Raw genomic sequence first — 25,240 nt, 5'->3', positions numbered from 1 at the left:
GCTAACTAAATTTAAAAAAAAAAGTATAATAATAATAATAATATTCCCAGCTTAAATTTAAATAGAAACAAAATAATGAAATAGATATAAAAATCATTTACCTCAAATTCGTATAAAACAAATATTGAAATTGAAATTTCACATATGAATAATTAAAAATGTAAACTTACCAATGCATGTTTTAACTCGAGAAGAACATTTAAAGTTCGCCATGTTGGCTCACACTGGAGATTTCCTTTTTCTCATATAGCTATTGTTGTTGCTTTTAGTTTTGTTTTTGCTTTTGCTTTTGTCTTGGCGACTGTCATTGTTTTGCCCTGTTGCCGTTATTCCGCACAGTTTGGCTGCAAAGCATTTTATTGCCACTGCACGTTTTCATTTTCATGCAATTTGTCTCGCACTCGCGGGCAAAGGCTTTCATGGCAAGGGGGTGTAGGGGAAGGGGCATGACAATGTACCCCCTCCCATGCCAGCAATAATAATAATAATATCGTAACGGCGCCAACGCGAAATCATAGCCCTTATTTGGTCCCAACAGCATTAATAACTCGTTTATCATATCTGCATAACTGGAACATACACACACACACACACACACACATGAGCACAGTTGTTTGTTTGGATAGGCGCATAGACTTTCTCGCGTGACACTGCATTTTGCCATAGAGTGCAAATCCCGCAAGTAATCAACTTTCTCGCTCCGTCCAATTGTCCAACTAGCAATTTGCTCAGTAAGCTAGACAAAGAGAGCATTTTTTACTTATTGCACACACACGCACTCACACTAGCATGCAGCTGTTTCACTTGCTCCGCCAGCAAATATCATTGAAACTCATCATCAATTGAAGTCTTCCCGCTTCATTAATTCCGTTACACTCACACACATACGCATGCGTGCATTCGCGCCTTGCAGTCTCGCAAGGTTTTTATATGTATGTATGTGTGTCTATTTTTCTTATACGTACACCTGTTTCACTTGTTTTGCTGCATCTAAATTGTTGCAATTATTATTTTATTTGATTTGCAATTGAATCTGAACACAGTGTTGCAGCACCGCGACGAAGAAGCACCACTTAAAACCGACCGAAAATAACACAAATCTTATTTCTAAATTGCCACCACTTTCCGTTTCACTAATTCCGTTACACTTACGCTCACACACACACACATACGCATGCGTGCAATCGCGACTTGCAGACTAGCAAGTATTTTTAGATGCACACCTGTTTCACTTGTTATGCTGCATCTAAATTGTTGCAATTATTATTTTATTTGAATTGCAATTGAATCTGGAAACTTTGTTGCAGCACCGCGACGAAAACGAATCACTTCAAAACGGCCGAAAATACACAAATCTTATTTCTAAATTGCCACCACTTCCCGAATTCCCGAATACCGTTACACTCACGCACACACACAAACACATACGCATGCGTCTGTGTTTATATTTTAATACGCGCACCTTTTTCACTTGTTTTGCTGCATCCAATTTGTAGCAAATAGTATTTATTTGATTCGCAATTGAATTTGGAAACTTTGTTCCACCACTTCACCACTTCAAAACGACCGAAAATAACAACAATTTTCTTTCCAAATTACCACTACTTTTTTCGGAGTAGGCGCGCGCGAAGCACCGACAAATAACTACGTATCGATAGTAATTGGCGGCGCTTATCGATTCGTGATGGATGGGCGATTACACAGATTATGCTAATTAGAATTAGGGCTGCACACTCTACATAACTTGAGGCAAAAAAAGGATACGCCATTGTGCTCAACTTAATGCATATTATGATATTATGTTGAAATTAACAATAAGGACAATTTAATAAATTAATTTGCAAATATTTCTGGTACATTTGGGGTGCATTCATCAGTTTTGAAACAGTGGCACCACTGAAAACAACATTCGCCAGCCCTGGTCAACCACAAGTCTGCCAATGTCATTTGGGAAGCAGCACAAAAGGCGGCTGTTGTGCAAGAAGAAGCAGAGTGGAGATCAAAGCGAATTCGCCAAGCAAACAAAATGTGTAAATTTCAATTGCGGCAACGACAACAACAACAATGTGGGAACTGTGCGCGCAGACGTAAAGTGAATACAATTGTTTAGATGGGGCGGACAGCGCTCAGCTGTTGTTGTGCACTCACTCACACACACACGCTGCTCATTTGCGCGTTGTCATGTTTATGTTTGTTACGTTTACCTGTTGCCCACTCACACACACACACACACGCACGCATACAAAAGAGAAAACGTGAAGCAGCAAAAGAGGCAAAAGTCAAAGCGAGACGAACCAAAACAAGATTGTTGTTGTTGTTACCCAGCAACAAGAATACCTCACATGTTGTGTGTGTGTGTGTGTTGAGTGAGCAGGCGTGAGCATGTGTGTGTTTAAGAGTGCAGGTGTGTGTGTGAGATGGCCCGCAACGGGTTTGTTGGCCCGCTGCTTGAGCTCTTTGGCATTTTCACAACGTCAGAAGCCAAGAAGCTGCGCAGTCGCAATTGTCTCGCAAAGCAAAACAGGCAAACAACAAAACAAAAACACAGAAAAGAAAAAAAAACAGATCTAATAACAAGTGCGTCCGATTTAGAAAATAAGCCGCTTAAAAAGTGACAGTAAACAAAATACGAGTCGAGTGCCCGACAGATGGCGCTGCCCAACATTGAGGAAGTGCGTCAAAAATGCGGCACCGTTTACACTTGGAATTGCGCTGGCGAACTCTATGGCATCGAGTGTGAACTATGCGAGGAGCGTCCCCTCTGCGCCCTCGACGAATTCGCCGAACATATGGAACTCTGGCATTCCGATTGGCAGCAATCGGAATTGTCATCCTCATCCCCATCCTCATTATCATTATCATTGTCCTCGCCTCCCATTGAGGATGAACTTATGCACGAAGTGCTCGCCGAACAGCAACAGTTCATTTGTCCAGCTGGCGACTGCGAGGTCAACGAACTCAAGCAGCAACTTGTCCAAGAGCTGAATGCCCTTGACACGCAGCAGCCAGCGACGCTGACGTTGACGTTGACAGCGCAACAGCAACAACAACAACAGCTGCTGCTCGTCGATACACTTGGACCCGAGGAGCGAACGCAACTTCGCCACGATGACGCTGTAAGTGCAAAACACAAATACTACATAGCTAACTAACTACTTAGCCTAACTACCGTTTAAACAACTAACAAAAACAAGTCACTTACCTTAACTACCGTTTTTTTTTTAACCACTAACCAACAACTCCCAACTAAGGCAACCTAAAAGACCGTCAGAAATCTACACTGCAATTCAACATATCTTCTAAATTTGCTTAATTTTAAAAATATATCTTCAAAAATGTTTAAACGTCTTTAAAAAAAATTTTAATTAATCTTAAAAAAAATGAATTTAACTTTAACTTTTAGCTTCTTTATAATATTATATTAAATTAATAATTATATTAATTAATATTTTCGAGACATATTTTCTAAATGTCATTAAAACAAAAACATTTAAAATTCAATCTCACAAAATATTTCAATTTATTAAAAAAAAAAAAGGATTTAATAAATCTAAAAAAATTGAGAAAATAATTAAAATTCAAAAACTTTGAGCCCATTATACTCATTGTATTAAAATATTGTTATTTTTATGCAAACCTGACCTACCTTAAATGTATGAAATTCTGGACCTATCCCAAAATTATATTTTATGCGATGTTTGTATTGTTTTTGTTTTTGTTCTACCTCCATTCGAGTGAATTGATGAGTATTATACAGTCTTCCATATAACTACTCATGTTTCTAACTCCAAAAACGCTTATTAATTATGCATTTCTTGAGCTATCCCAAAATTATATAATAATGTGAATAAGTATGATAGATATTTATATATTTAACAGGTAGAAGGAGACATATCCGACCCGATAAAGTAAAAATATTCAAGTATTATACATATATGTATATATATTAAGCACTCCAATGTATACTATATTATGGATGTAGTTCTATATCAATATTCCACATATAGCCTTGGTATATTTTTAGTATTTTTGTGATATTTTAATTTAGTATATTTGAAAATGTTTTGCTTTTATTGAACGGGTATCTCACAGTCGAGCACACCCGACTGATGATTTCTTACTTGTGACACCTATTTTATTTCAATTCAAATGAATTTATGATTATTTTTATACAGTTTTTAAGTTCCTAACTTGGCCTATAAAAACTTGCATTATATTTTCTTGACTTAATATAAGAATGTGGTTTAGTGATAGTTGTTCGATATTTTTTTATACCCGCTACCCATAGGGTAGAAGGGTATTATAACTTTGTGCCGACAGGAAATGTATGTAACAGGTAGAAGAAGGCATCTCCGACCCTATAAAGTATATATATTCTTGATCAGCGTCAACAGCCAAGACGATATAGCCATGTCCGTCTGTCCGTATGAAACCCTGGATCTCAGAGACTATAAGAGATAGAGCTATAACTTTTTTCGACAGCATTTGTTATGTTTGCACGCAGATCAAGTTTGTTTCAAATTTTTGCCACGCCCCCTTCCGCCCCTGCAAATAAAATAAATCGAATAACAAGCATAATTTTGAAGCTAGAGTTACAATTATATACGGTAATAACTATAGTAGTTATGATTCCTGAAAATTTCGTTGCGATCAGATAAAAATTGTGGAAGTTATTAAAGAAATACTTTTGTATGGGCAAAAACGCCTACTTCCTAGGGGTCTTAGTTGCTTTGGCTGACAATCTGGTATATTGTGCCGTGTGTGTTTTCAGTATTTTTGCAGTATATTTGGTATATTTTGAGAATGAGTACACTCGACTGTAGCTTTCTTACTTGTTTTAATTCTAATACAAAATTCTAAACAAAAACGTATTTATGAATTTCTAGATATATCCCAAAATTAATGTAGTTTAGTATGTTAGATATTTTTGTAATGATGTGTCACCTATTTTATTTCAATTTTAATAAACTTATGAATACTTTCATTTAGCTTTCAAGTTACTATTTTCTCCAACGTGTTTGTTAATGAATCTTTATCGCTTTTTTCGTTTCTGTATATAGAGTTTGCCCCCCGCTGTGGAGAACAACAGCCAGAAGCTGTCGTCGGAGCACGTGCAGCAGCTGATCGAGTTGTATCGCTCCGAGACACGCCTGTGGAACCAGACACATCCCGAGTTCCGCAACGTGGAGCTGTGTCGCGACTCCTGGCGTCGCATCACTTCGGCTTGGAGTGCGCACTGCGGTCGCAGCTTTAGTGTCACCGAGGTGCGAATCCGCGTCTCGACGTTGTGTCAACGTTACATCAAGCAACGCGAACGCCTCGATGCCGAGGGCGAAGGTGGCAACGATGAACTCGATGATGGGTCGAAATTCGTGCACTACGATCAACTGAGATTTCTGGGCGAACAGCAGACGCTGCTGAAGCGTCAGGAGCACGTTGCACGTGAGAATCGGAAGCTGTTGGAGATCTACGAACACTATCCGATCCTGTGGCACAATGCGCATAAGCGATTGCGTTGCACGGCAACGATGCGGCAGCGTCATGAGGCACATCGTGGCCTCCAGTTGGCGTTGAGTATGTGTGGCATCAAGTTGTCCGGATTGGCGATGCAACGTCGCCTGCAATCGTTGCGCAAACGCTATCGATTGGAGAAGATACGCTATTTGCACAGCGTCGTGGAGGGAAAACAACTGCAATTTGTGGCACGCTTTGAGCACTATGCGGAAATGGAATTTCTGCACAAACACATCGATCCCTATGTGTGTGCGGTGTGTGGCAAGATCTTTGAGCAGCTGCCCAGTCATCAGGCGCACGTGCAAAGCGGCTGCGAGGGGCAACAACAAGTCGAAGAGTTGCAGCAGCAAGTGGAAAAAGCAGCCACATTGGGTGAACTGATGACACAGCTGGAACAGCAGCAGCTGAGCGAAACGTTGCCACAAGTCGAAGAGCAAGTGGAGGAGGCGGATCAGGACCAGGCAAAGGAAATAAGCTTGCCACAAGTTGAGGAGCTGCCACTGCAGCAACCGCTGCACAATTTAAGGAAGTTGAAGGAGGATCAAACGGAGCCCAACAACGACGGCAACACGTATGCGTTGCGTGTGCGCTTGAGCTTGCCACAAACACACAAACTGATCGAACTGTATCAGGCGCAACCACAGCTCTGGGATCCCAATCATCTCGACTATCAGGCGCGCGTAGAGCGTCGCCAGGGCTGGCAGCAAATCGCCAACGAGCTGAACGCATTTGCTGGCACCAGTTACAGTTGGCAAATGTTGCATCGCAAGCTCATCGATTACATCAAGTATTATCGCCGCGAGAGGCAGCAACGAGAACAGCAACGCAACGATCAGCGACGTGATCAGCAAGGCGAACAGCAACGAGAACTGCGAGAGAACGATCGGCAACACGATCAGCAAATCGATCAGCAAGGCGATCAGCAACGGGAACAGCAAAGTGATCAGCAACGCAACGATCATCAAAACGATCAGCAACACGATCAGCAACGGAACGATCGGCAACGAGATCACCAAAGCGATCATAAACGCAACGATCAACAACGCAACGATCAGAAAAACGATCGACAACGCAACGATCGGCCACGCAACTGGAGCTTCTATCAGGTCTTCAGCTTCCTGGATGACATTGTGCCCATCAGCTGTGAGCTACAGAAGACACTGCAGCAGCGCGAGAGCAATCTGAAGATCATCCAAGTGTATCGCAGCTACGAGCAGTTGTGGTGCACCCAACATCCGGATTACACGAAGCGCAAGCAGCGACAGCGGCAGCTAGAATCGCTGTGCACCCGGCTGCAGGAGGAATGCAATTTGCAGATCAGTTTGGAGCGTTTGCGGAATCGTTTGATCGAGTTTCGGTGTCAGTATCGTCAGTGCAAACAGGCGCGACTCGAGGCTGTGCAACACGGTGTGGCATGGCAGGCCAGCTACGAGTATTACGAGCCGTTGCAATTCCTCGAGCAACATGTGGCACCCTTTGGCTGCGGTTATTGTGCAGATAGCTTTAAGCGACGCTCGGACTTTGTGCGCCATCAACGTCAGGTGCATGGACAGCAACAACGTGGAAGGAATTCTTCACCGAATTCACCGTCTTCGCTCGAGCACATTTGCCACATCTGTGGCATGAAGTTCTCGCTTCGCACCAGTTTGCTGGCGCATTTGCGTCGCCATCTCGGCCAGCGGACGCATGCGTGCAACGAGTGTCCCAAGAAGTTCTTCAACTCGACCGCGTTGCGTGTGCATCAACGCAGTCACACCAAGGAGCTGCCTTATGTATGCGAGCATTGTGCTCGGGGCTTTGTGAATGCCAGCAAGCTAAATCAGCATCTGAAGCGTCATGCCGAGCAGCGGGATTATCCCTGCTCCCGCTGCGATAAGGCTTTCTATACGGCCCACGAGCGGGATCGACATACGCGTGCGCATCTCAATATCAGGGACAAAGTGTGTCCGTATTGCAATCGCGCTTTTGTCGTGGGCAGCGCTTACTATGCCCATCTCAATCTGCATCGCGGCGAGAAGCGGTACAGCTGCTCGAATTGCGGACAGCGGTTCGCTCAGTATGCCGGACTCTATAAGCATCGCAAGCGATGCACGGCCAATGCGAATGGTGATACGGGCAACGAGAAGTAGACACCGAGAGAGATATAGAAAAGGTCACTCTTCATTCATTGATAGAGTTCAGCTAAATCAGCTTTTATTTTTTAAATGAATACTGTTTACCAACTTGTAAACAGTATTTCTTTTTTATTTGTTGTTCTTCTTTCATGTTGTTTTCGTAAACGTTTTACTGCCTAGAAAACTACGTTATTTTTTAAATTTATTTTTCTGGCTTTTAATATCACATTTTTAACTTCCAATATTAACAGATATTTCATGGTTAATGTCACATTCGTAAACGTTTAACTGGCTTACTCGTAGCAACGAGAAGTAGACACTGAGAGAGATATAGAAAAGGTCACTCTTTATTCATTGATAGAGTTCAGCTAAATCAGCTTTTATTTTTTAAATGAATACTGTTTACCAACTTGTAAACAGTATTTCTTTTTTATTTTTTGTTCTTCTTTCATGCTGTTTTCGTAAACGTTTTACTGCCTAGAAAACTACGTTACTTTTTAAATTTATATTTCTAGCTTTTAATATCACATTTTTAACTTCCAAAACTAACCGACATTTCATGGTTAATGTCACATTCGTAAACGTTTAACTGGCTTGCAACAACAGTAGCAACGAGAAGTAGACACAGAGAAAGATAGAGGAACTTCTAAATCTTCGTTTTATTAAAATTGAATTCCTACTACAGTTTCTAAACTACTTACTATCACACCATATTTATTGTTTTAATTTGCTTCAGACACATTCGTAAACGTTTTGCTGGCTGCTACTTTACTATCTTTCTCTCTCTTTCTATATTTACCTCTAAGCTTCAAGCTGCAAATGATTTTGTTATGTTATTTTTGTTCGCTTATGTATATTGCCATTTTCTGCCCAAGTAAACTTACGTAAACGTTTTACAGGCTGTATGTTGGCTGTTTGGACCTATTTCTCCTTTTCCCTCTATCTGTCAAAGTAATACTAGCAAACGAATTATTTCCATATTTGACTGCCGAAAATAATTCTTGCCTTTGGTAACGTTTTACTGGCTTTGTACTTTAGCTATTATTTTTGTTTCCTTACATTTTATTTTGAAAAAAATCCCTGATCCATACTCTTAAATTGTTTTTTTATTCGTTTCTCTACTCTTAAACTAGTTGTATTAGCAAATACTCCCCAAATAAATGAAATAAAACTATTTAAGCTTTAATGTAATGCACGAGGCTAATTCCTTGTAATAAACGAAGAATAAACCAATATTGTTTTAGTTTTTCATTGTTTTGTTTAATGCTGTCTTCTAAATATCGACTATTGTTTACTACTAGTATTATTATTATTATTTTTACTTACAATGGTAGAAATTGTTAAAAAATTGTTTGGGGAGGGGGAGAAAAAAAATTGCTAAAAAATTGAGTAACCAATACACGACAAAAAAAAAAAAATAGAAACAGTTCTCAATTGGATTTGGCGAAACGCTTGAGTTGTCGCAGGCGATAAATATCGTTGGTGGGCGGCGCCGAATTCTGCAGCTCATCATCGCTGTCATCGCCACCGGGCAGCAGACGACGACGTCGTGGCGGCATCGCTGTCACGCTGTGCTGCACTCCTGTGTACGTGCTCGTGTCCACAATCCAGTGCACCGACTTGGCCAGATCAAAGATCTTTGGCGTCAGATCGTTGTCGCCATTCGGTTGAGGTGCAGCTACAAAAGAAGAATCCCAAGAATACGTCATTAAAAGAAGTGAATAGTGTGAATATATAATGATAATAATAAGTGAATAGAAGTGAATATATAATAAATCGATTAATAACAAGTTTATGGCAATCATTTCAAACAAAAATTCTTGTACAGCTTCAGGTGTATTCTAAAAAGTAAGCAAGCTAATTTACACAAATCATTTAAGCTTCAAAATTACGCTACTTATTCGAAAAGTCTAAGTGTTCATACGGGCGGACATGGCTATTGACGCTGATCAAGTATATATATAATTTAGAGCGTCGGAGAAGACTGCTTCTGTCTGTTACATACATTTACTTTTATAATACCTACTACTCTTTTGCAACTTTTTATGCATTTAAATAAGAATTGTATACAAAAGTTTCTTTCTGCCCAAATCTCTCATATTATTGATTTGCTTTAATTTGATTGAGACATTACTATTCAATATATAAATTAATTGAAATAGACGCATTTTCTTAATTAACTTCCCTTGTTTGGCAAATCATATACATTTAAATAAAAATGAATTTAGCTAATTAAATTGCATATAGAATTTGATATACACAAATCTATCGCATTATGTGCTGTATATTGATTTGCTTTAACTTGATTAAGACATCACCATTTAAAGCATAAATTGATTGAAATCAAGAAGTTTACGGCAATCACTGAAAATATAGGTAATATAAGAAATTTCTTAATTAACTTTGCATAAACTTAGCAATTCATTTGGCTAATTAAATTTATGTATATATAAGCATTTCCTCTGTGCAAATCTTATTTGACGAATTTGCTGCAAATTCACAGCCAGCAAATTTTGTAGAGTCTAACAACAACAACTATTGCGAACTTACACTCTGGCAGATTGAGACGCATAAAGATGTCGAAGAGCAGCTCCACGCTGACGAAGGGGCCACGGAAGCTGTTGGGCGGCGGCAGAGCGGCACAAAGCGCCGCCAATGCTGGCGGCTGTGGAAAGACGCCGCCGGCGAGCGGATGTGCACCGGGATGAGCGCAGGAGCGCGGCTTGAAGGGAATCATCTGTGTGAAGTCGGGACGTGGCAACGGTTGCGCTGCCTCGCCATCGGCTTCGGCATCGTTGTTGTGACTATTGGCTCCAACACCGACAACGCCGCCGCCGCCTCCCACTTTATTCAATATGATGCCCAAATTCTGCAACAAAGCTGAAGTGATAAAGCCGCCGAGCGAAGGGAAATGTGTTGAGAACTTACCTCGGCATATCCAATGGACTTGAGTTCGGTGCTCGTGCAAGGATACAGATCGAGAAACTTGTAGCGATCCACCAGCTGTGCCGTCTCCTTGCCCTCGTACTCTTTTAGCTGAAGAAATGAAGCACAAACATTAGTTAAGAAAAGTGTGGGAAAATAAATAGGAAATCATTTTAAGATTGGGCAAATTAAATAGAAATAAATAAATAAATAAAACCGATCATACAAGGCAATCTTAGAAAGAATTGAAAACTAATTCCTTGAACTTACATTTTCAAATACAGCACTGCGACGTCGCTCCACCTTAACAATGCTGGACAAGTCACCGATATTCGACTCGAATTCGAGAAAACGATTCCACACCTCCACGCTCTTGTGTGGCGACAGTCCGCCCGAGCTCAGGACACGCTCGAAAAGGACCCGCGTATTGTTATCCTCGTTGAGATGCGACAGATAATCAATGTAGCACATGACGTACTCGGGACTGCCGCCGAAACGCTTCAATCCCAATTCAAAGATTCGAAACGCAATCTCCTTGTCCTTCGAACAATAATATTCCATCAGTGCGGCCGCCACAAAGATGTGATAACGTGAACGAACATCCTCGCGTGCCTTCTTGAAGATGCCTCGCGCTGATTTGATGCCCTCGGCGCGTCTCGCAAATTTCATGTACTGCACATAGACCTGAACGAAGCGGCGAGGAAAGAAAATATATAGTTAACAATTATAGAATAAATTGTAACAAGTAAGAAAGCTACAGTCGAGGGTTCTCGACTGTGGAATACCCCATTTTCAATGAAAGCAATGAAAGTGCGGTATTAATTTTAAAATATACCAAATTAATATACCATAGAGTGTATAGCTCTATCTCTTATAGTCTCTGAAATGTAGGTGTTTATATAGACGGACTGACAGACAGACGGACATGTGGACATGGCTATATAGTCTCGGTAGTTGACGCTGATCAAGAATTTATATACTTTATGGGGTCGGAGATGCCTTCTCTGCCTGCACAAAGTTATAACACCCTTTTACGCTATGGGTAGAGGGGATATAAAAAGCGTTTCTAATTAATTTCAACAATTTGCTGCCGTGAGACTCACCAGCGTCGGATCAATATCGGGCAGCGTGAGCAGCTTGTTGTACATGCTGTGCACTTTCTCGTACTTGAGACGTCCCTCCTCAAAGTCCGCATAAGCAAAATAGAGCAAGGCATTTCGATTTAGTACACCGTTTATGGAACGCTCCAAAATATTGGCACACTCATCCGCAAAGATTTTGGCCGCCTGCACATCCTGCAAAAGTCGAAACGAACATTAAAACCAAGTCTTATAATTTTTAAATACAAGAAAATAGTCTTAAGATTAAAGGCATAGCTAAACTAAGTAAAATGCGTGCGGCCAAAGGCAAAGGCAACGCAGCAAATGGATTAAATGAGTTGGAGTTGGCAAAGCCAACAATAAAGCCATGTGCCACGTTACCCAAGTGGCGACACTTCACACAACAAAGAGCAACAACAGAATGATTTCGATTTTGAAAAACATGATGTTCTCCTCTATTTTCGATTTTTGGTTAGCATTCAACACTCGACTACGCACGCCTTTCTCGGTGAGAACACGTGCGCTGGTATCCAGAAACTGCGATGCCTGATGCCAAACGGCCGGATGATGGGTCAACACCAGCAGACACTGTTCGGTGGCAAACATGACGCGACGCGTCACCAGCGCCGTGTCTTCGGTGCGCAACGGATTCGATTTCTCATAGGTAATGAAACGTTTCCACAGCTCCACTTGTTTCATCTCCTCCTTGGTCAGTGTCGGTGGCACCGCTGGCAAATTGCGATTCAATCCCTTCGTATGATATTCCAATTCCTTTGCCACACGTCGTGCATTCATATAATCCCTGCAATACAAAATGTTTAAATAACTCGGTATTGTATAAAATTGTGCACCAGTTAGTACGTACTTGGAACGCTCTAGACTCATTTTCTCCGATATAATCGGATTGATGTTATGCTCGAACGCAATGTAATCCTTCCACAGCTGCTCGATGCCCACAATGGGCGTCACAACGGCCTTTTGATACACACGTCGCACAGCGGTGATCTTCTGATTCTCGGCATAGTTACCCACGGCTTCGACGCCGCGCAAAAAGTATATGTAATCCTGCCAAATACTAAACGAATGCAAATCCATGCCAATCTTCTCCAGCGCAAAGTCATAAGCCTGAGCCATCTTTTCTCTGTGAAGTGAAGTGTTTTTGTATTATTTGCCGAATGCTGTGATTGAAGTGTGTGCTTGCCCACTTACTTGTGCGTGCTGAGACCCGCTTTGGTTTCCTTCACATAGGTCAAGTAGAGTTTCCATAAATCAATGTTTAAGATTTTGACCAGGCAACGTTGGAAGAGCTTCTCCACACGCTCGTAATAACGGCTGCGCATCTCCATCTCTATGTAGAGCTTCCAGTAACGTGCTGTGGTGGGGAACACGTTCACCAGCGACTCGTACAGACTGCGCACCTCGTGAATGGGACGCGTTTGTGCCTCACGCAACATCACCGACCACGATTCGATGTCGTAGGGACGCAGCTCGACAACTTGTTGGGCGCGCACCAAACGTTCCATGCCCCATTCCTACAGAACACATAAGCCATAACCAATAAGCAATATATATTTTATTATATTGTGCACTTACTATGTCAATTTTAATCAAATCCCTTGCAGAAGTCATTGTGTTGTTGGTGTTGTTTTGCCGGCTTGCAAATTTGGAAGTGTGGCTAATAATGTTTTGCTGCAGCAGCTGCTGCTTTTCTTCAGTAGTGTGTTGCACTCGATATATTTATTCACTCACAAACTGCAGTTCACTAAATCATAGTTTGCATTCAAAAACAAAAGAAAAGAAAACTGTCGGCAAATAAAATAAAATGCGGCTTCTGAAGCAATCGTGCAGTGTGACCGCACATACACTTGCCAAATATACCGCACTCAATAACTATACTGAGCCATAAAAATACCAACAGGGTGACTTCGATGCTTTCGGAGCACCGATCTTTTCAACAAATTTTAAAGCTACCCTGTTCTTACAAAAAATTAATTAATTTACGAATTTCGCTTAAATAAATTATTTATTTTTTTAATTTGAAGCTTATATTTTGAAATGGAAAGGACATAAACTAAACGTATTTAAAGAGTATTATTAACCATAAAAAAACCAATAAATGTTCTTATCAATAGTTCAGAAGGATTCGTAATTATTATTTCCTTCGTTGCAGTACAAAGTAATTTAGTAATTTTTTAATATAATGAAAAAAAACTAAATAAGCGATTCTGTAAGAAAAAATCGTTTTTTTTTTCTGTCGAAAGAAAATAATCGATTGTTCCTTCGATTTAAAATCGAAACGTTTCCAGTGCTACAGCTCACAATCAAATTGACTCGCTACGTTGAACTGTTAACTTCATTCGCCCTGTTGGCGTAATGTTTTAAAACAACAATACACAATTTACGTAAATAAAGAAAAATAAATAAAACACGTTATATCAGTTGTGCATATATTTTGTTCATATTTTGTTGTATTTTTTTTTTGAGTGCTAAATAATATACAGTTTAAAAAAGCTGAGACCGTGATTTGTCGTTGGACAACAGCTTGTTGCTTTCGATGCTGCACTGCGCATAGCGGTAACTCAACGTTATTTGGCGTGATGCCACCTTGCCATAAAACTCGTCTATCGATTTACATATAGAAAAGTGCAAGTGCATATCGATTCACAGCGATACATCGAGAGCCACAAAAAATATCAAATAACAAAAACGAAACGAACGAAAAACAATCAAGCGTGGCAATCAAACGAAACGAAACGCATTTAAATCGACAGACATATTGTACTAAAAATCAAATAAAATTCGTAAAAATAACGTGCATAATAATAAATGTTGAAGAAAAAGTATGAGGATGAGCTCAACGTGATACAAAAGAAAAAAAAGAAAAAAATTTGTGTGCTAATTGGAAGTGACAGTTTTAACTGCCAACAGGAGAGAGAGTGAGCGAGAGAGAGTGAAAAAGTAAGCACCCATACACACATCGACAGGACCAGCTGTTGTGTTGAACAACGACATAAACGAAGAAAGGAAAAGGAGAAAGAAAGAAAGAAAGAGGTTAACGTTAACATTGTGCTTGGTAAGCAATCAATACGATTTATCTGCGCTTATTTTTGTTTTGTGTCTATGTTTTTTTTTTTCACATAGTTTGTATTATTTCCTGCATTTTGGTGTTCCCGTTGCGCTCGAAACTAATTTGCAATTAATTATTCAATGACAATCAGTGGGCCAAGTGCAATGCCTGTTTCCTGTTGATGTATAGTTTGTCTATATTTGTTGTTGTTGTTGCTGCTGCGCTGCTTCCTGCGTCGCGGCAGAGGTTTATTGACCGTACAAAAAAAAAGAAAATAAGTGCACAATGTTTGTGTGTGTGTGTGATAAGGCATAATAAGTGTGTCACACATACACACACACACAGAAGACGGCGACAACAAAAATTACACGGCGGCTTTTGTGTGCAAAGTGGAGCAAAAACTTTTTGCTCATATTGTGATTGTACATTTGCCCATGAGTGTATGTGTGGGTGTGTGTGTGAAAGGGAAAAAACTCACGTATGCATGTCGAACACACACACACACACACACAACATAGACAAGCTGCTGTCAGTGTCATTTGACGAAACTCTCAGGCTCTTGTCCTCTCTATCGCTCTCGTTTAGTTTTTGCGCTGTTGCGCTCCTTGCACAACATCATCATCATCATCAGCAGCAGGGACGTCAACAACATGTCGACTTTTAACGCTTGTTTTTTAATTGTGCATAGTTTTTGCAAAAGGCATTTAAGTAGCCTTTGGCCTGGCAGGCATGCGGTGTCAAATGGCGGTGGGCGATTGCGAAGGAGGCGATAGCGATGGCGATGCCACTTTGCCTACATTGAGGCGCAAAGAGGTATAAACACAGGCACACGTACATACATAATACACATAGCCTAGCGCTCACGTACGCACGCTAGCCCCTTTCACTAGCTGCCTCTCTCTACCACATTGTATCTTCTATGTTAAGTCTTTGCAAGCAAATAAACACAGCAATTACTTGAAATGGGAACTGTTACACACGCACACTCACGTGCTAATGCATGTGTGTGTGTGTGTGTGTGTGTGTTTGTAGATAATGCTATCAATGCGAGGATTTGTGCGAATCGTTTGAGTTTCTTATGAAATATTTATTAAATGGACATGACTTCCACCCCCCCTACCGCATTTCCCCATGCCTTAAGCTGAGTTTGCTTTTTAATGGGTCTGCTGCAGCAATTACTCATATATAATTTTGTACAAAAGTGGAACGTCAAAGGGCGCCATCTGGGGGTGGGGGGTCGTGTAACAGCAGCGGGTTAGCGGGTAAGGTTTGTCTGTTGATTGATTATCAAATTGCCACCAAAACTCGCCCAACGACAGTTGCAACAACAATAACAGTAATAATAATAACTCACTGACGGTACGTATGTATGTATGCATGTGTGTGTGTGTGTGTTTGCTTGTATTTGTACTTTCATTTTGTTGCTCTTTTTTCGCTGTGCTTCCTTTGCTTCGCATTTTGCAAGCGGGTAAAAACGGGTAAACGGTTAAGCAGATTGTGCTATATAAAGAAGAAGGGAGAAGGGGGGCGGGTTAAGCCGGCGCCTTGCCGTCTAAATCCCTTGACGGAGGGAGACGAGCATTGCATGTTTGCATACAATCAAATACAATATCTAAATTAATCATTCAATCGCATTAGTGCGCCACAGTTCCCCTACAAAATAGACATGTGTATTTCTTCTTCTTTCTCTCTATGTATGTATGTATGTATGTGCATTACTGCATATGTGTCAGTGTGTTAGTGTGTTTTGCTCATCAAGTGCTTGCATATCAATCTCAATAAAAAATACTTTATCAATAACACAACAAAAAGTTCAATTGGCTTATGAAAGAAATGACGTGAACACGTCACAAGAGAACGCTGTTAACATTTAGAGCAACCCATCAAATACTCTGCTTCCTGTTAACATGGGACTTAACATTGTAATGATCAGCTTAACAGCTAACTTTATTAGCTGTTGCTGTTAAAGTGTACATGTTAATGTACAGCTGTTAAGAAACTGTTAGAGAAACTTATTATGGTAACTAGCGCCCAGAATTAATAAAAGTAATTATTTTGAAATAATATATCCAACATGCTTAATAAGAGGCTTATTGCAATTTTGTATTTATTGTAGTTAACGTAATATTGGTCTAAATCGAAACGAATAATAACGTATTCCATATTCTACATAATTTACTGATCTAAAATTCTATATATAATTTTAAATGAAATACTCCTTAGTGTACACAAAATTCTCTGGTATGCTTAGCACACGCATTTCTAAGAAACCTTCCAGCCGAAAAAGCAAATTTAATACAGTACAGCAAACCTCAAAAGAGTTGTTAAAGTGACGCTATTAATGTTAATGTTTTCTTTGTATCCTTACTACTAAACACTTTCTCCCCCCCAAGCAAATTTCAAAACAAAAGTTTTGCGTTTGCGCTTTCACTAACGTCATCACGTTGATGTGTATTTAATCAATTGCTCAAGCGTTGTCACTCGGTATCTCTGTGTGTTTATGTAGAATTCTAGAATTCTAGAAAAAGTCAGTCGAGTCTCCTTCAAAATGTGTAATTAGAGAGCAGCTGCTGTATTGCAATGAACCTATCGCTTATCAGCTGAGCTCGTTGTTCAATTAAGTCGAGGCCAATTCACTGAACTGAGCGATCACATCATCATCAGAGATCTTGACTACCAAGTTGTTCCGTAATGTGTGTCGAGCAAAGAGCATCTAAAGTACCCAAAAGACCGAGCAAACTAAAATACATTGTATACATCTATATATATGTATATTGTATATTCTTTTTATTATTATTTGTTGACAATATTTGTTTTGTATTTGAATAACAATGTTTTGGGTTATTGTTGCTGACGCGACAGCAACATGCAAATGGATGTATACGTAAGTATAGTGAGGTAGGGTTAGGAAGGAGGAGTTAAGGAGTTATGGAGGATGTACCAGTTACAATAGTTAACGACATGAAAACGACTAATTTGACTATTGGCAAAGGCAGTTGTAGTTGTAGTTGTAGTTGTAGCAAGCAGGACGTCTAAACAACGGCTGGATGGAGGGCTCCTTCACTTTATTACATTTCGATGTCAGACAAACAAATCGCTGACTGACGTGATAACAAATAACCGCAAATATTATATATTTGTATGTACATATGTACCTCTACTGATTTTCTGTTGCGCTGCCTTCTTCCCAATCAATGTACACAAAAATATTTGTACATAATTTGAAGGCAGAGCAAGAGCTTAGCATTCTTTTCTTTTTTTGTGGATTGGATTGGATTGGAGTCTCAACGACAATGGAGAGACCCATCAATGTCAAAGTCTGAAGTCTGAAGTCTGTAGTTTGCTTTGTTGCCTTCGCTTAAACGGTTCGCTCGCGCGCGTTCATAAAAGAAAAAGAGTTTATTGTTTTTATTTTTTACCTCATCTCTCAGCATGGACTCGACATTGTCCGTTGTGGGCGTGCCGCTGCGTGTGGGCGTTAATTATGCACCGAAATTTAGCATGCGACAAATCTACAGCAAGAAACACTTTCGAGCTGAACGCTATCGCCACGAGGTCGCCAATCATTATCGCGACTTCAAGATGCAACAATCGTCACTGTTGCAGATGCAACGACGAATGTTATCGACATCGGGTCAGCGACGTCAGCGACGTGTGCGTTGCGTCCGTTTGTTGCGTCCATTGGCGCCATTAGGGGCGCCATCATTAGCGTCATCGTATGCTCAATTCCGTGGTCAGCTGCCCACCCATGTGCACTACTTTCCAAGGTACACACACTCTCACACACACACACACACACAAGACCAACACCAATGCTAATTTAAGCAAGTAAGAAAGCTACACTCAAGTCGACTTGACCGACTGTCGGATACCCGCTACCTATTTTTTTGTGGAGACGAACTCAAGCATTATGCTTACAATTTGTTTGTTTTCCGATTTATGAAAGTGTATCATAATTTAAGGAAAGCTAAGTTCAAAAAACATATATTTAGTATTTTTAACTTTGCTTTCCTTAAAATATATCACTTTCCTCAAATGCTAAACATATAATTTATAATTTAGTATATCTAATTGTTGAACGACGGATATAATTAGGTATTTTTTCACTGTTTTGCGAAGTGTGGTATGTTTTCAAGGAACTCGCTTAAATACTAAATTATATATTTATATTATATATTTAATTGTTTAACTGGTATTTGAAGGTATTTTTAACTGTTTTAACAAGTGTGGTATATTTTAAAAGAAATCATAGTTAAAAAAAAACTAAATTATACATATATATTTAGCTAAAAAGTTCAAAATTCTAAATAATGTACTTATTATTTTTAAAATACTATATTATACCAAACCACATGTTTAGTATTTTTAAAATACTATATTATGCCAAATCACATGTTAAGTATTTTTAAAATACTATATTATGCTAAAACTGCATATTTAGTATTTTTAAAATACTATATTATGCCAGAACCACATGTTTAGTATTTTTAAAATACTATATTATGCAAAAACCACATGTTTAGTATTTTGAAAATACTATATTATACTAAACCACATGTTTAGTATTTTTAAAATACTATTTTATACCAAAACTACATATTTAGTATTTTTTAAAATATTATATTATGCCAAAACCACATGTTTAGTATTTTTAAAATACTATATTATACTAAACCACATGTTTAGTATTTTTAAAATACTATATTATGCCAAAACCACATGTTTCGTATTTTTAAAATATTATATTATACTAAACCACATGTTTAGTATTTTTAAAATACTATATTATACTAAACCACATGTTTAGTATTTTTAAAATACTATATTATGCAAAAACCACATGTTTAGTATTTTGAAAATACTATATTATACTAAACCACATGTTTAGTATTTTTAAAATACTATTTTATACCAAAACTACATATTTAGTATTTTTTAAAATATTATATTATGCCAAAACCACATGTTTAGTATTTTTAAAATACTATATTATACTAAACCACATGTTTAGTAGTTTTAAAATACTATATTATACTAAACCACATGTTTAGTATTTTAAAAATACTATATTATACTAAGCCACATGTTTTTTAAACCACATGTTTAGTATTTTTAAATTTGCTTTCTAAATTATAAGTTTTTACACTTCAAACTGAAATTAAAATACTAAATTGTGTGTTTAGTATTTTTTACTTTAAATGTTTTACTATTTTTAACTTAGCTCTCTTCAAATTAAACCACATTTCCCAAAACAGTTAAAATTAGTATTTTTAAAATACCAAATTATATGTTTAGTATTTTTAACTGTTTTATAGATTCGCAAATCCTGTCATCTAAATTTTTGTATGCCACTAAATTAAAAGTATATTATATTAGAAATAGTATTTTATGAAACTGTGAAAATACTCAACAAATTTGGTATGCGTAGTTTTTAGAATCTCAAAGATCTAGTTGTGTAAAGAGGTGGAGAGACGGACAACAAATTTTCTTGGGTCTAGCAATCATAACAACCTCTGTACCCTGTAATATAATGACGGGTATAATGACGGTCTCTCTATGCACACATGTGTGTTTGTGTGTACTTGGGTTTACGGCTAACAAATTGTGGGTGGGTGTGGCGACAGTGTGTTCTGCGTTGTCGGTGTCATAAATGTGTCTACATAGTATACACAGGCTGGGCAAAACCCTGCCCCTGCAATACCTATGGAACTTTGCGGTTGACATGAAATTTCCGCCACATCTTCAGCTCGAATTTCATGTGGCCTTTTGCCACAGCTCGAGCTAACGTCACTGTCATGGCTATGATAAGCTCCATAATATTTGTAGTACGGTGCGGTTCTATAATTGTTGTTGTTCTTGTTGTTGTTGTTGTTTTTGGACCCCAGTGGATGGGTACCTTTGGGGTTTACCTACAATTTCACTAAATATATATTATCTATATATATCTCCACACACACACATACAAGTATAGTATGTGTGTGTATCGCTTTGCAGCTAGTTTGCATGTTTCATCTTGTTGTGACATGTAATCGAGCACGGGTTGGGTCTCGGTTTCAGTCGCGGTCTTCTCTACAGTCTAGTCCCCGGTATAAGAGCCTTGTGCACAAAATGTCAAAGTGTCAAGTGTGTGTGTGTAAGCTATGCTCAGCTTTGCAGTTTTAAATGCAATTGACAAACATTTTAATTATTTCACATTTGCATTTCAAGTGGTTGACAAGGAGAGTTGACAGAGCGTCCCTTCCTAACCGACCTTCTAGCCCTACGTTTCTGCTTTACCAGCTTCAGTAAACAGCAAAGAAATGCGAGATTTGGTATTACAAGTTTTTACCTAAAGAGCTTTTTAAGGTTTTAACTTTACTCAAAGTAAATGAGAGCGTCCTTTCCTAACCGACCTTCTTGCACTACCTCTCAGCCTTACCATCTTCAAAAATTCAAGATTTAGTATTACAAGTTTTTACCTAAAGAGCTTTTTTAAGGTTTTAACTTTCCGCTTAGGGAAAGAATTTTTACTTTGCTACTTCTCAGTGCCAATAATATGAAGTAGCCTAATTTCGCACTTTTATTTAACATTTGCATTTGAAGTGGTTGACGGAAAGTTGACAGAGAGCGTCCTTTCCTAACCGACCTTCTTGCCCTACCTCTCAGCCTTACCATCTTCAGAAATGCAAGATTTAGTATTACACGTTTTTACCTAAAGAGCTTTTTAAGGTTTTAACTTTCCGCTTAGGGTAAGAATTTTTACTTTGCTACTACTCAGTGCCAATAATATGAAGTAGCCCAATTTCGCACCTTTATTTAACATTTGCATTTCAAGTGGTTGACGGAAAGTTGACAGAGAGCGTCCTTTCTTAACCGACCTTCTTGCTTTACCAGCTTCAGTAAACAGCAAAGAAATGCAAGATTTAGTATTACAAGTTTTTACCTAAAGAGCTTTTTAAGGTTTTAACTTTACTCAAAGTAAATGAGAGCGTCCTTTCCTAACCGACCTTCTTGCACTACCTCTCAGCCTTACCATCTTCAGAAATGCAAGATTTAGTATTACAAGTTATAAACCAAGGAGGTTTTAATTTTACTCAAACTAAGTGAGAGTCCGCTTAGGGGTTTTTATACAAATGTGAAGAATTTTTACTTTGTCAACTTATCAATTCTCCGAAGTAGTCTAATTTCGCACTTGGCTTACATTTGGAAACCACGAAGGACCATTTTCACCTAGCAGACAGCAAAACAGCTAAACCGCATTTTTATGTATTCTACTTCCCAGTTGTTTTCCATTTGAAGTGACTTTTGCAACTTTACTGCCTACCATTTATTGATTGAGTTGTAAAAATGCTCCATGGGGCTTTAGTCTGCAGGTAACCTTTTCGTTTTTTTTTCGTTTTGTTTTATTTTTTTGGGTAATTCCACAGGGAGTCTATTTCGAGTTGTTGTTTCATCAAAAGAGCTATTTCCGCGTCGCACTTAACCTCACTTGTTGACATTGCCCATAAACGATAACGATAACGATAAGTAAATAAGAGCCGTGTGGGTGTGGGTGTGGGTGCTGTGCATGCATTTGGGTAGAGTTGTCGAAATCGCTGTTTGATTACTATTAGCTCGTTTGCTGGTCTTTTTTAATACCCTTGTTGAGTCCATTATATTTTGATCACGGAATGTGAAACGCATTCAATGAGGCTTAACAGAGTTACCTTAACCCTAAACGCTGTCTGTCGGTATGCTGTGTACTCAAACTAATGCTGCAACTGTTTTGGCTGTCGTGACTATAACTTTATTATGGCTTCTATTAACAGCATGTAACAATTTTATAGACCGGAGCACTCTATAACATACAAAAATGGTCTTATACATGGGATATATGGGTTTCAATTTGTCTTTAGGATTCCTGTTAATTTGGTTTCGATCAAATAAAAATTGTTTAAGTTATTGAAGAAATTCAAAAAAAAAATAACACCCACTTTAAGGCTTAGTTGTTGTGACTGACATCTGGTATATTTTGAACTTTATGGTATATTTTGAATGTAGTACTATATCAATATACCAACAATAGCATTCGGCAGTTTTTTAATTTTTTTTTTAAATATGTAGCAGGTAGATACAGTACAGTACAGTATATCAATATGCCAAATATAGTCGTTAGTATATTTTTTTTTTAAATATTTTTCCAGTATGTCAATTTAGTATGTTTTTAATCTTTTTGTGGTATATTTAATTGGTATATTTTGAAATGAATAGCACAAAGTTTTGCTTTTATAGACTTGATTGTTTTTGTTAATTAGTTGTACTCTCTTAATTCTATTGCCTTTATACGCCATCACATAGTTTACATTAAGTTCTGTTAGGTTAGGGCTCAAAATAACTTGAAATTCAAATATGTAAAAGTAAATTACTTCCAAAGTCTGACAAAATTTCTAATTTTATAGTAAAGTTTTATATTTAAAAAAGAAAAACAAAAGCTAGATGCTATTTCATAAGTTTCTTATTTAAATTTCAATAAGAGATTGAAGATATAATAGAACATAACAACCTCCCAGCTCTTACTGTTGGATAGTTCAGTCAGTGAATTGTTTTAGACAAAGAAAATGAAATATATTGAATCATTATATGGGTAATTCCAAAATGGAATTTGTCCCGTGCGAGACTCTTTAAATTGACAATAACAATTTTGAAAATAAGAAAAGTTTTTTTTTATAGCTCTAGATAAGTACGTTAATCAGAGCTAAGAATGGTTTTGGAATTTTTTTTCTGTTGTGATAATTGCAAAAATTAACCAATTCGTACGCAAAAAAATCGGAAAACAGATCAAATTCATAAAATCAATCTTAGCTCTAAATATAGTGCTTATCTAGAGCTTTTAGAATAACATTCACTTATTTTTAAAATTGTTTCAGATTATGTTATTTTCACTGCAGTGCACTGCAAAAAGTCTCGCTCGGGACAAATTTCGCCATGGAATTACCCATATATACATAACTATATCTATATTATAGATAGCTCAATACATAAATATTTAACTACTGAGGGCATCAGCACTTCGGTTTAACCTGCAAATGCTACAAAAGAGTTGCGTCTGCCTCTCGTTTTGTTTATTAGTATTTCATTTTGTTGTTTGCCTGTTTGCTTGTTTGCATTCTTGTTGTTGTTGTAATTAATGTTTGCCCCGCATTCTTGCCTTTTCCATTTCCACTTCTCATTCTCGTTCTCGTTCTTATTGCTAATTACAACAGATTCGGCGATACGTATACGCAACGTGGACGGCAGACGATTTGCTCGGCAGCGCCACCGGACGACACCTACAACGATACATTGCGTCGCATCAAGAGCGCCCAAAGCTGTGACGAACTGAAGGCGCTCGTGCAGCGTCAACTCGACTGACAACAGCAGTGGCGGCGTCGTTGTGGCAGCCATGATGGCCGCAACACCAACAGCAACATCAACAGCAGCAGCAATAGAGAGAAGTCCAAGCAACAACGTGACACTGGCGGCAATTATGAGCAGCGTGTGCTAGATATTAATGCGCTAAATGCGGCGGAAAACCTACAAAAACAGCAACAGCAACGCATCGACTTCTATACTTATTTGCAATTGGCCAACGGATACTACGAGCGCGGTTTGCAGGCGAACATTAAGTATCTGCAATCGATTGGGCAACGTAATGCGATAAAGCAACAGCAGCAGCAGCAACAACAACGCCAGCGACTTAAGCAGCAGCAGCGACGCTACTCGTTGGACGCCTGGCCACAACAACAACAACAACAGCAAGAACAAACAGTTGTTGAACAGCAGCCAACAACAACAACAGCAACAACAACGATCCATCGATTGCCGGGTAGATTGAGTGCGTTATTGAAAAATTTGCGGCATCGCAAGCGTTGCCAGACTGTTGCGCAAAGCAACGTTGCCATTCGTGTGCACATAGCGCCAGCGCAACAACAACAACAACAGCAAGATAGCATGTGTGATTATGCCGACAACATTAACAATCATAATAATCATCACAACAACAATATTAATAATAACAACATTAACAACAACAACAGCAGCAATTGCAATTTGCCAGCAATCGAACAAATTGAACAGCAGCAACAGCGTAAACTTTACGAAATAATCGATAACTTGAGCCAGCTCAGTTTGTGCGATAGCAAGAGTGGCGGCAAACGATTACCGCTGATTACGCTCACCGATTACACGCAACAGGTGGCGCTGTATGGCGGCAATTTCGATATTCTTGCCAGTTGTCAATTGCAAATACCCAACGACGAAGCCAGACCACCAACATAAAAACAATAATACAGATAATATATATATATTATATAGCCAACAAATATAATACTCGACAACAAGTGCAATTAATTGCCACACACAACAAAAGCTATAGGAAAAGGAAAACGTAAACGAAAACGAAAATAAAAGAAAAGCAGAGCAAGGCAAACAAACAAAAAAGAGCAAAAAAAAAGAAAAACAACAATTCGAACAAAGCGATTTGCGCGCGTCATCGGAAATCGGTTTTATATGCAAACGGCGGA

General features: G+C 38.7%; 3 protein-coding genes across 3 annotated transcripts; 2 read left to right on the top strand and 1 right to left on the bottom strand.

Moving 5' to 3' along the window:
- The first annotated feature begins 1,944 nt into the window (after positions 1-1,944).
- On the top strand, positions 1,945-7,920 carry LOC117574851 (zinc finger protein 853-like). Its single transcript, XM_052008522.1, has 2 exons — positions 1,945-3,116; positions 5,061-7,920. The coding sequence occupies exons 1-2, from the start codon at positions 2,649-2,651 to the stop codon at positions 7,641-7,643; spliced, it is 3,051 nt and encodes a 1,016-aa protein (XP_051864482.1). The 5' UTR covers positions 1,945-2,648; the 3' UTR covers positions 7,644-7,920.
- A 957-nt stretch (positions 7,921-8,877) lies between these two features.
- On the bottom strand, positions 8,878-13,521 carry LOC117574867 (protein suppressor of forked). Its single transcript, XM_034258889.2, has 9 exons — positions 13,247-13,521; positions 12,863-13,185; positions 12,519-12,794; positions 12,152-12,455; positions 11,657-11,848; positions 10,824-11,237; positions 10,557-10,664; positions 10,179-10,497; positions 8,878-9,306 (listed from the first exon to the last, which is right to left on the bottom strand). Exons 1-9 carry the CDS (start codon positions 13,280-13,282, stop codon positions 9,059-9,061), a joined length of 2,220 nt encoding a protein of 739 aa, XP_034114780.1. The 5' UTR covers positions 13,283-13,521; the 3' UTR covers positions 8,878-9,058.
- Positions 13,522-18,152: 4,631 nt separating this feature from the next.
- LOC127566382 (myb-like protein AA) lies at positions 18,153-25,234 on the top strand. The gene is given in 2 exon segments (XM_052008456.1): positions 18,153-18,487; positions 23,942-25,234. Coding segments are annotated over 2 exon segments (1,389 nt in total). The 3' UTR covers positions 24,996-25,234.
- Positions 25,235-25,240: the final 6 nt, after the last annotated feature.

The sequence above is a fragment of the Drosophila albomicans genome, chromosome X (genome assembly GCF_009650485.2).
Source record: "Drosophila albomicans strain 15112-1751.03 chromosome X, ASM965048v2, whole genome shotgun sequence".
Taxonomy (NCBI): Eukaryota; Metazoa; Arthropoda; class Insecta; order Diptera; family Drosophilidae; genus Drosophila; species Drosophila albomicans.
This window is presented reverse-complemented; position numbering and strand designations above follow the sequence as displayed.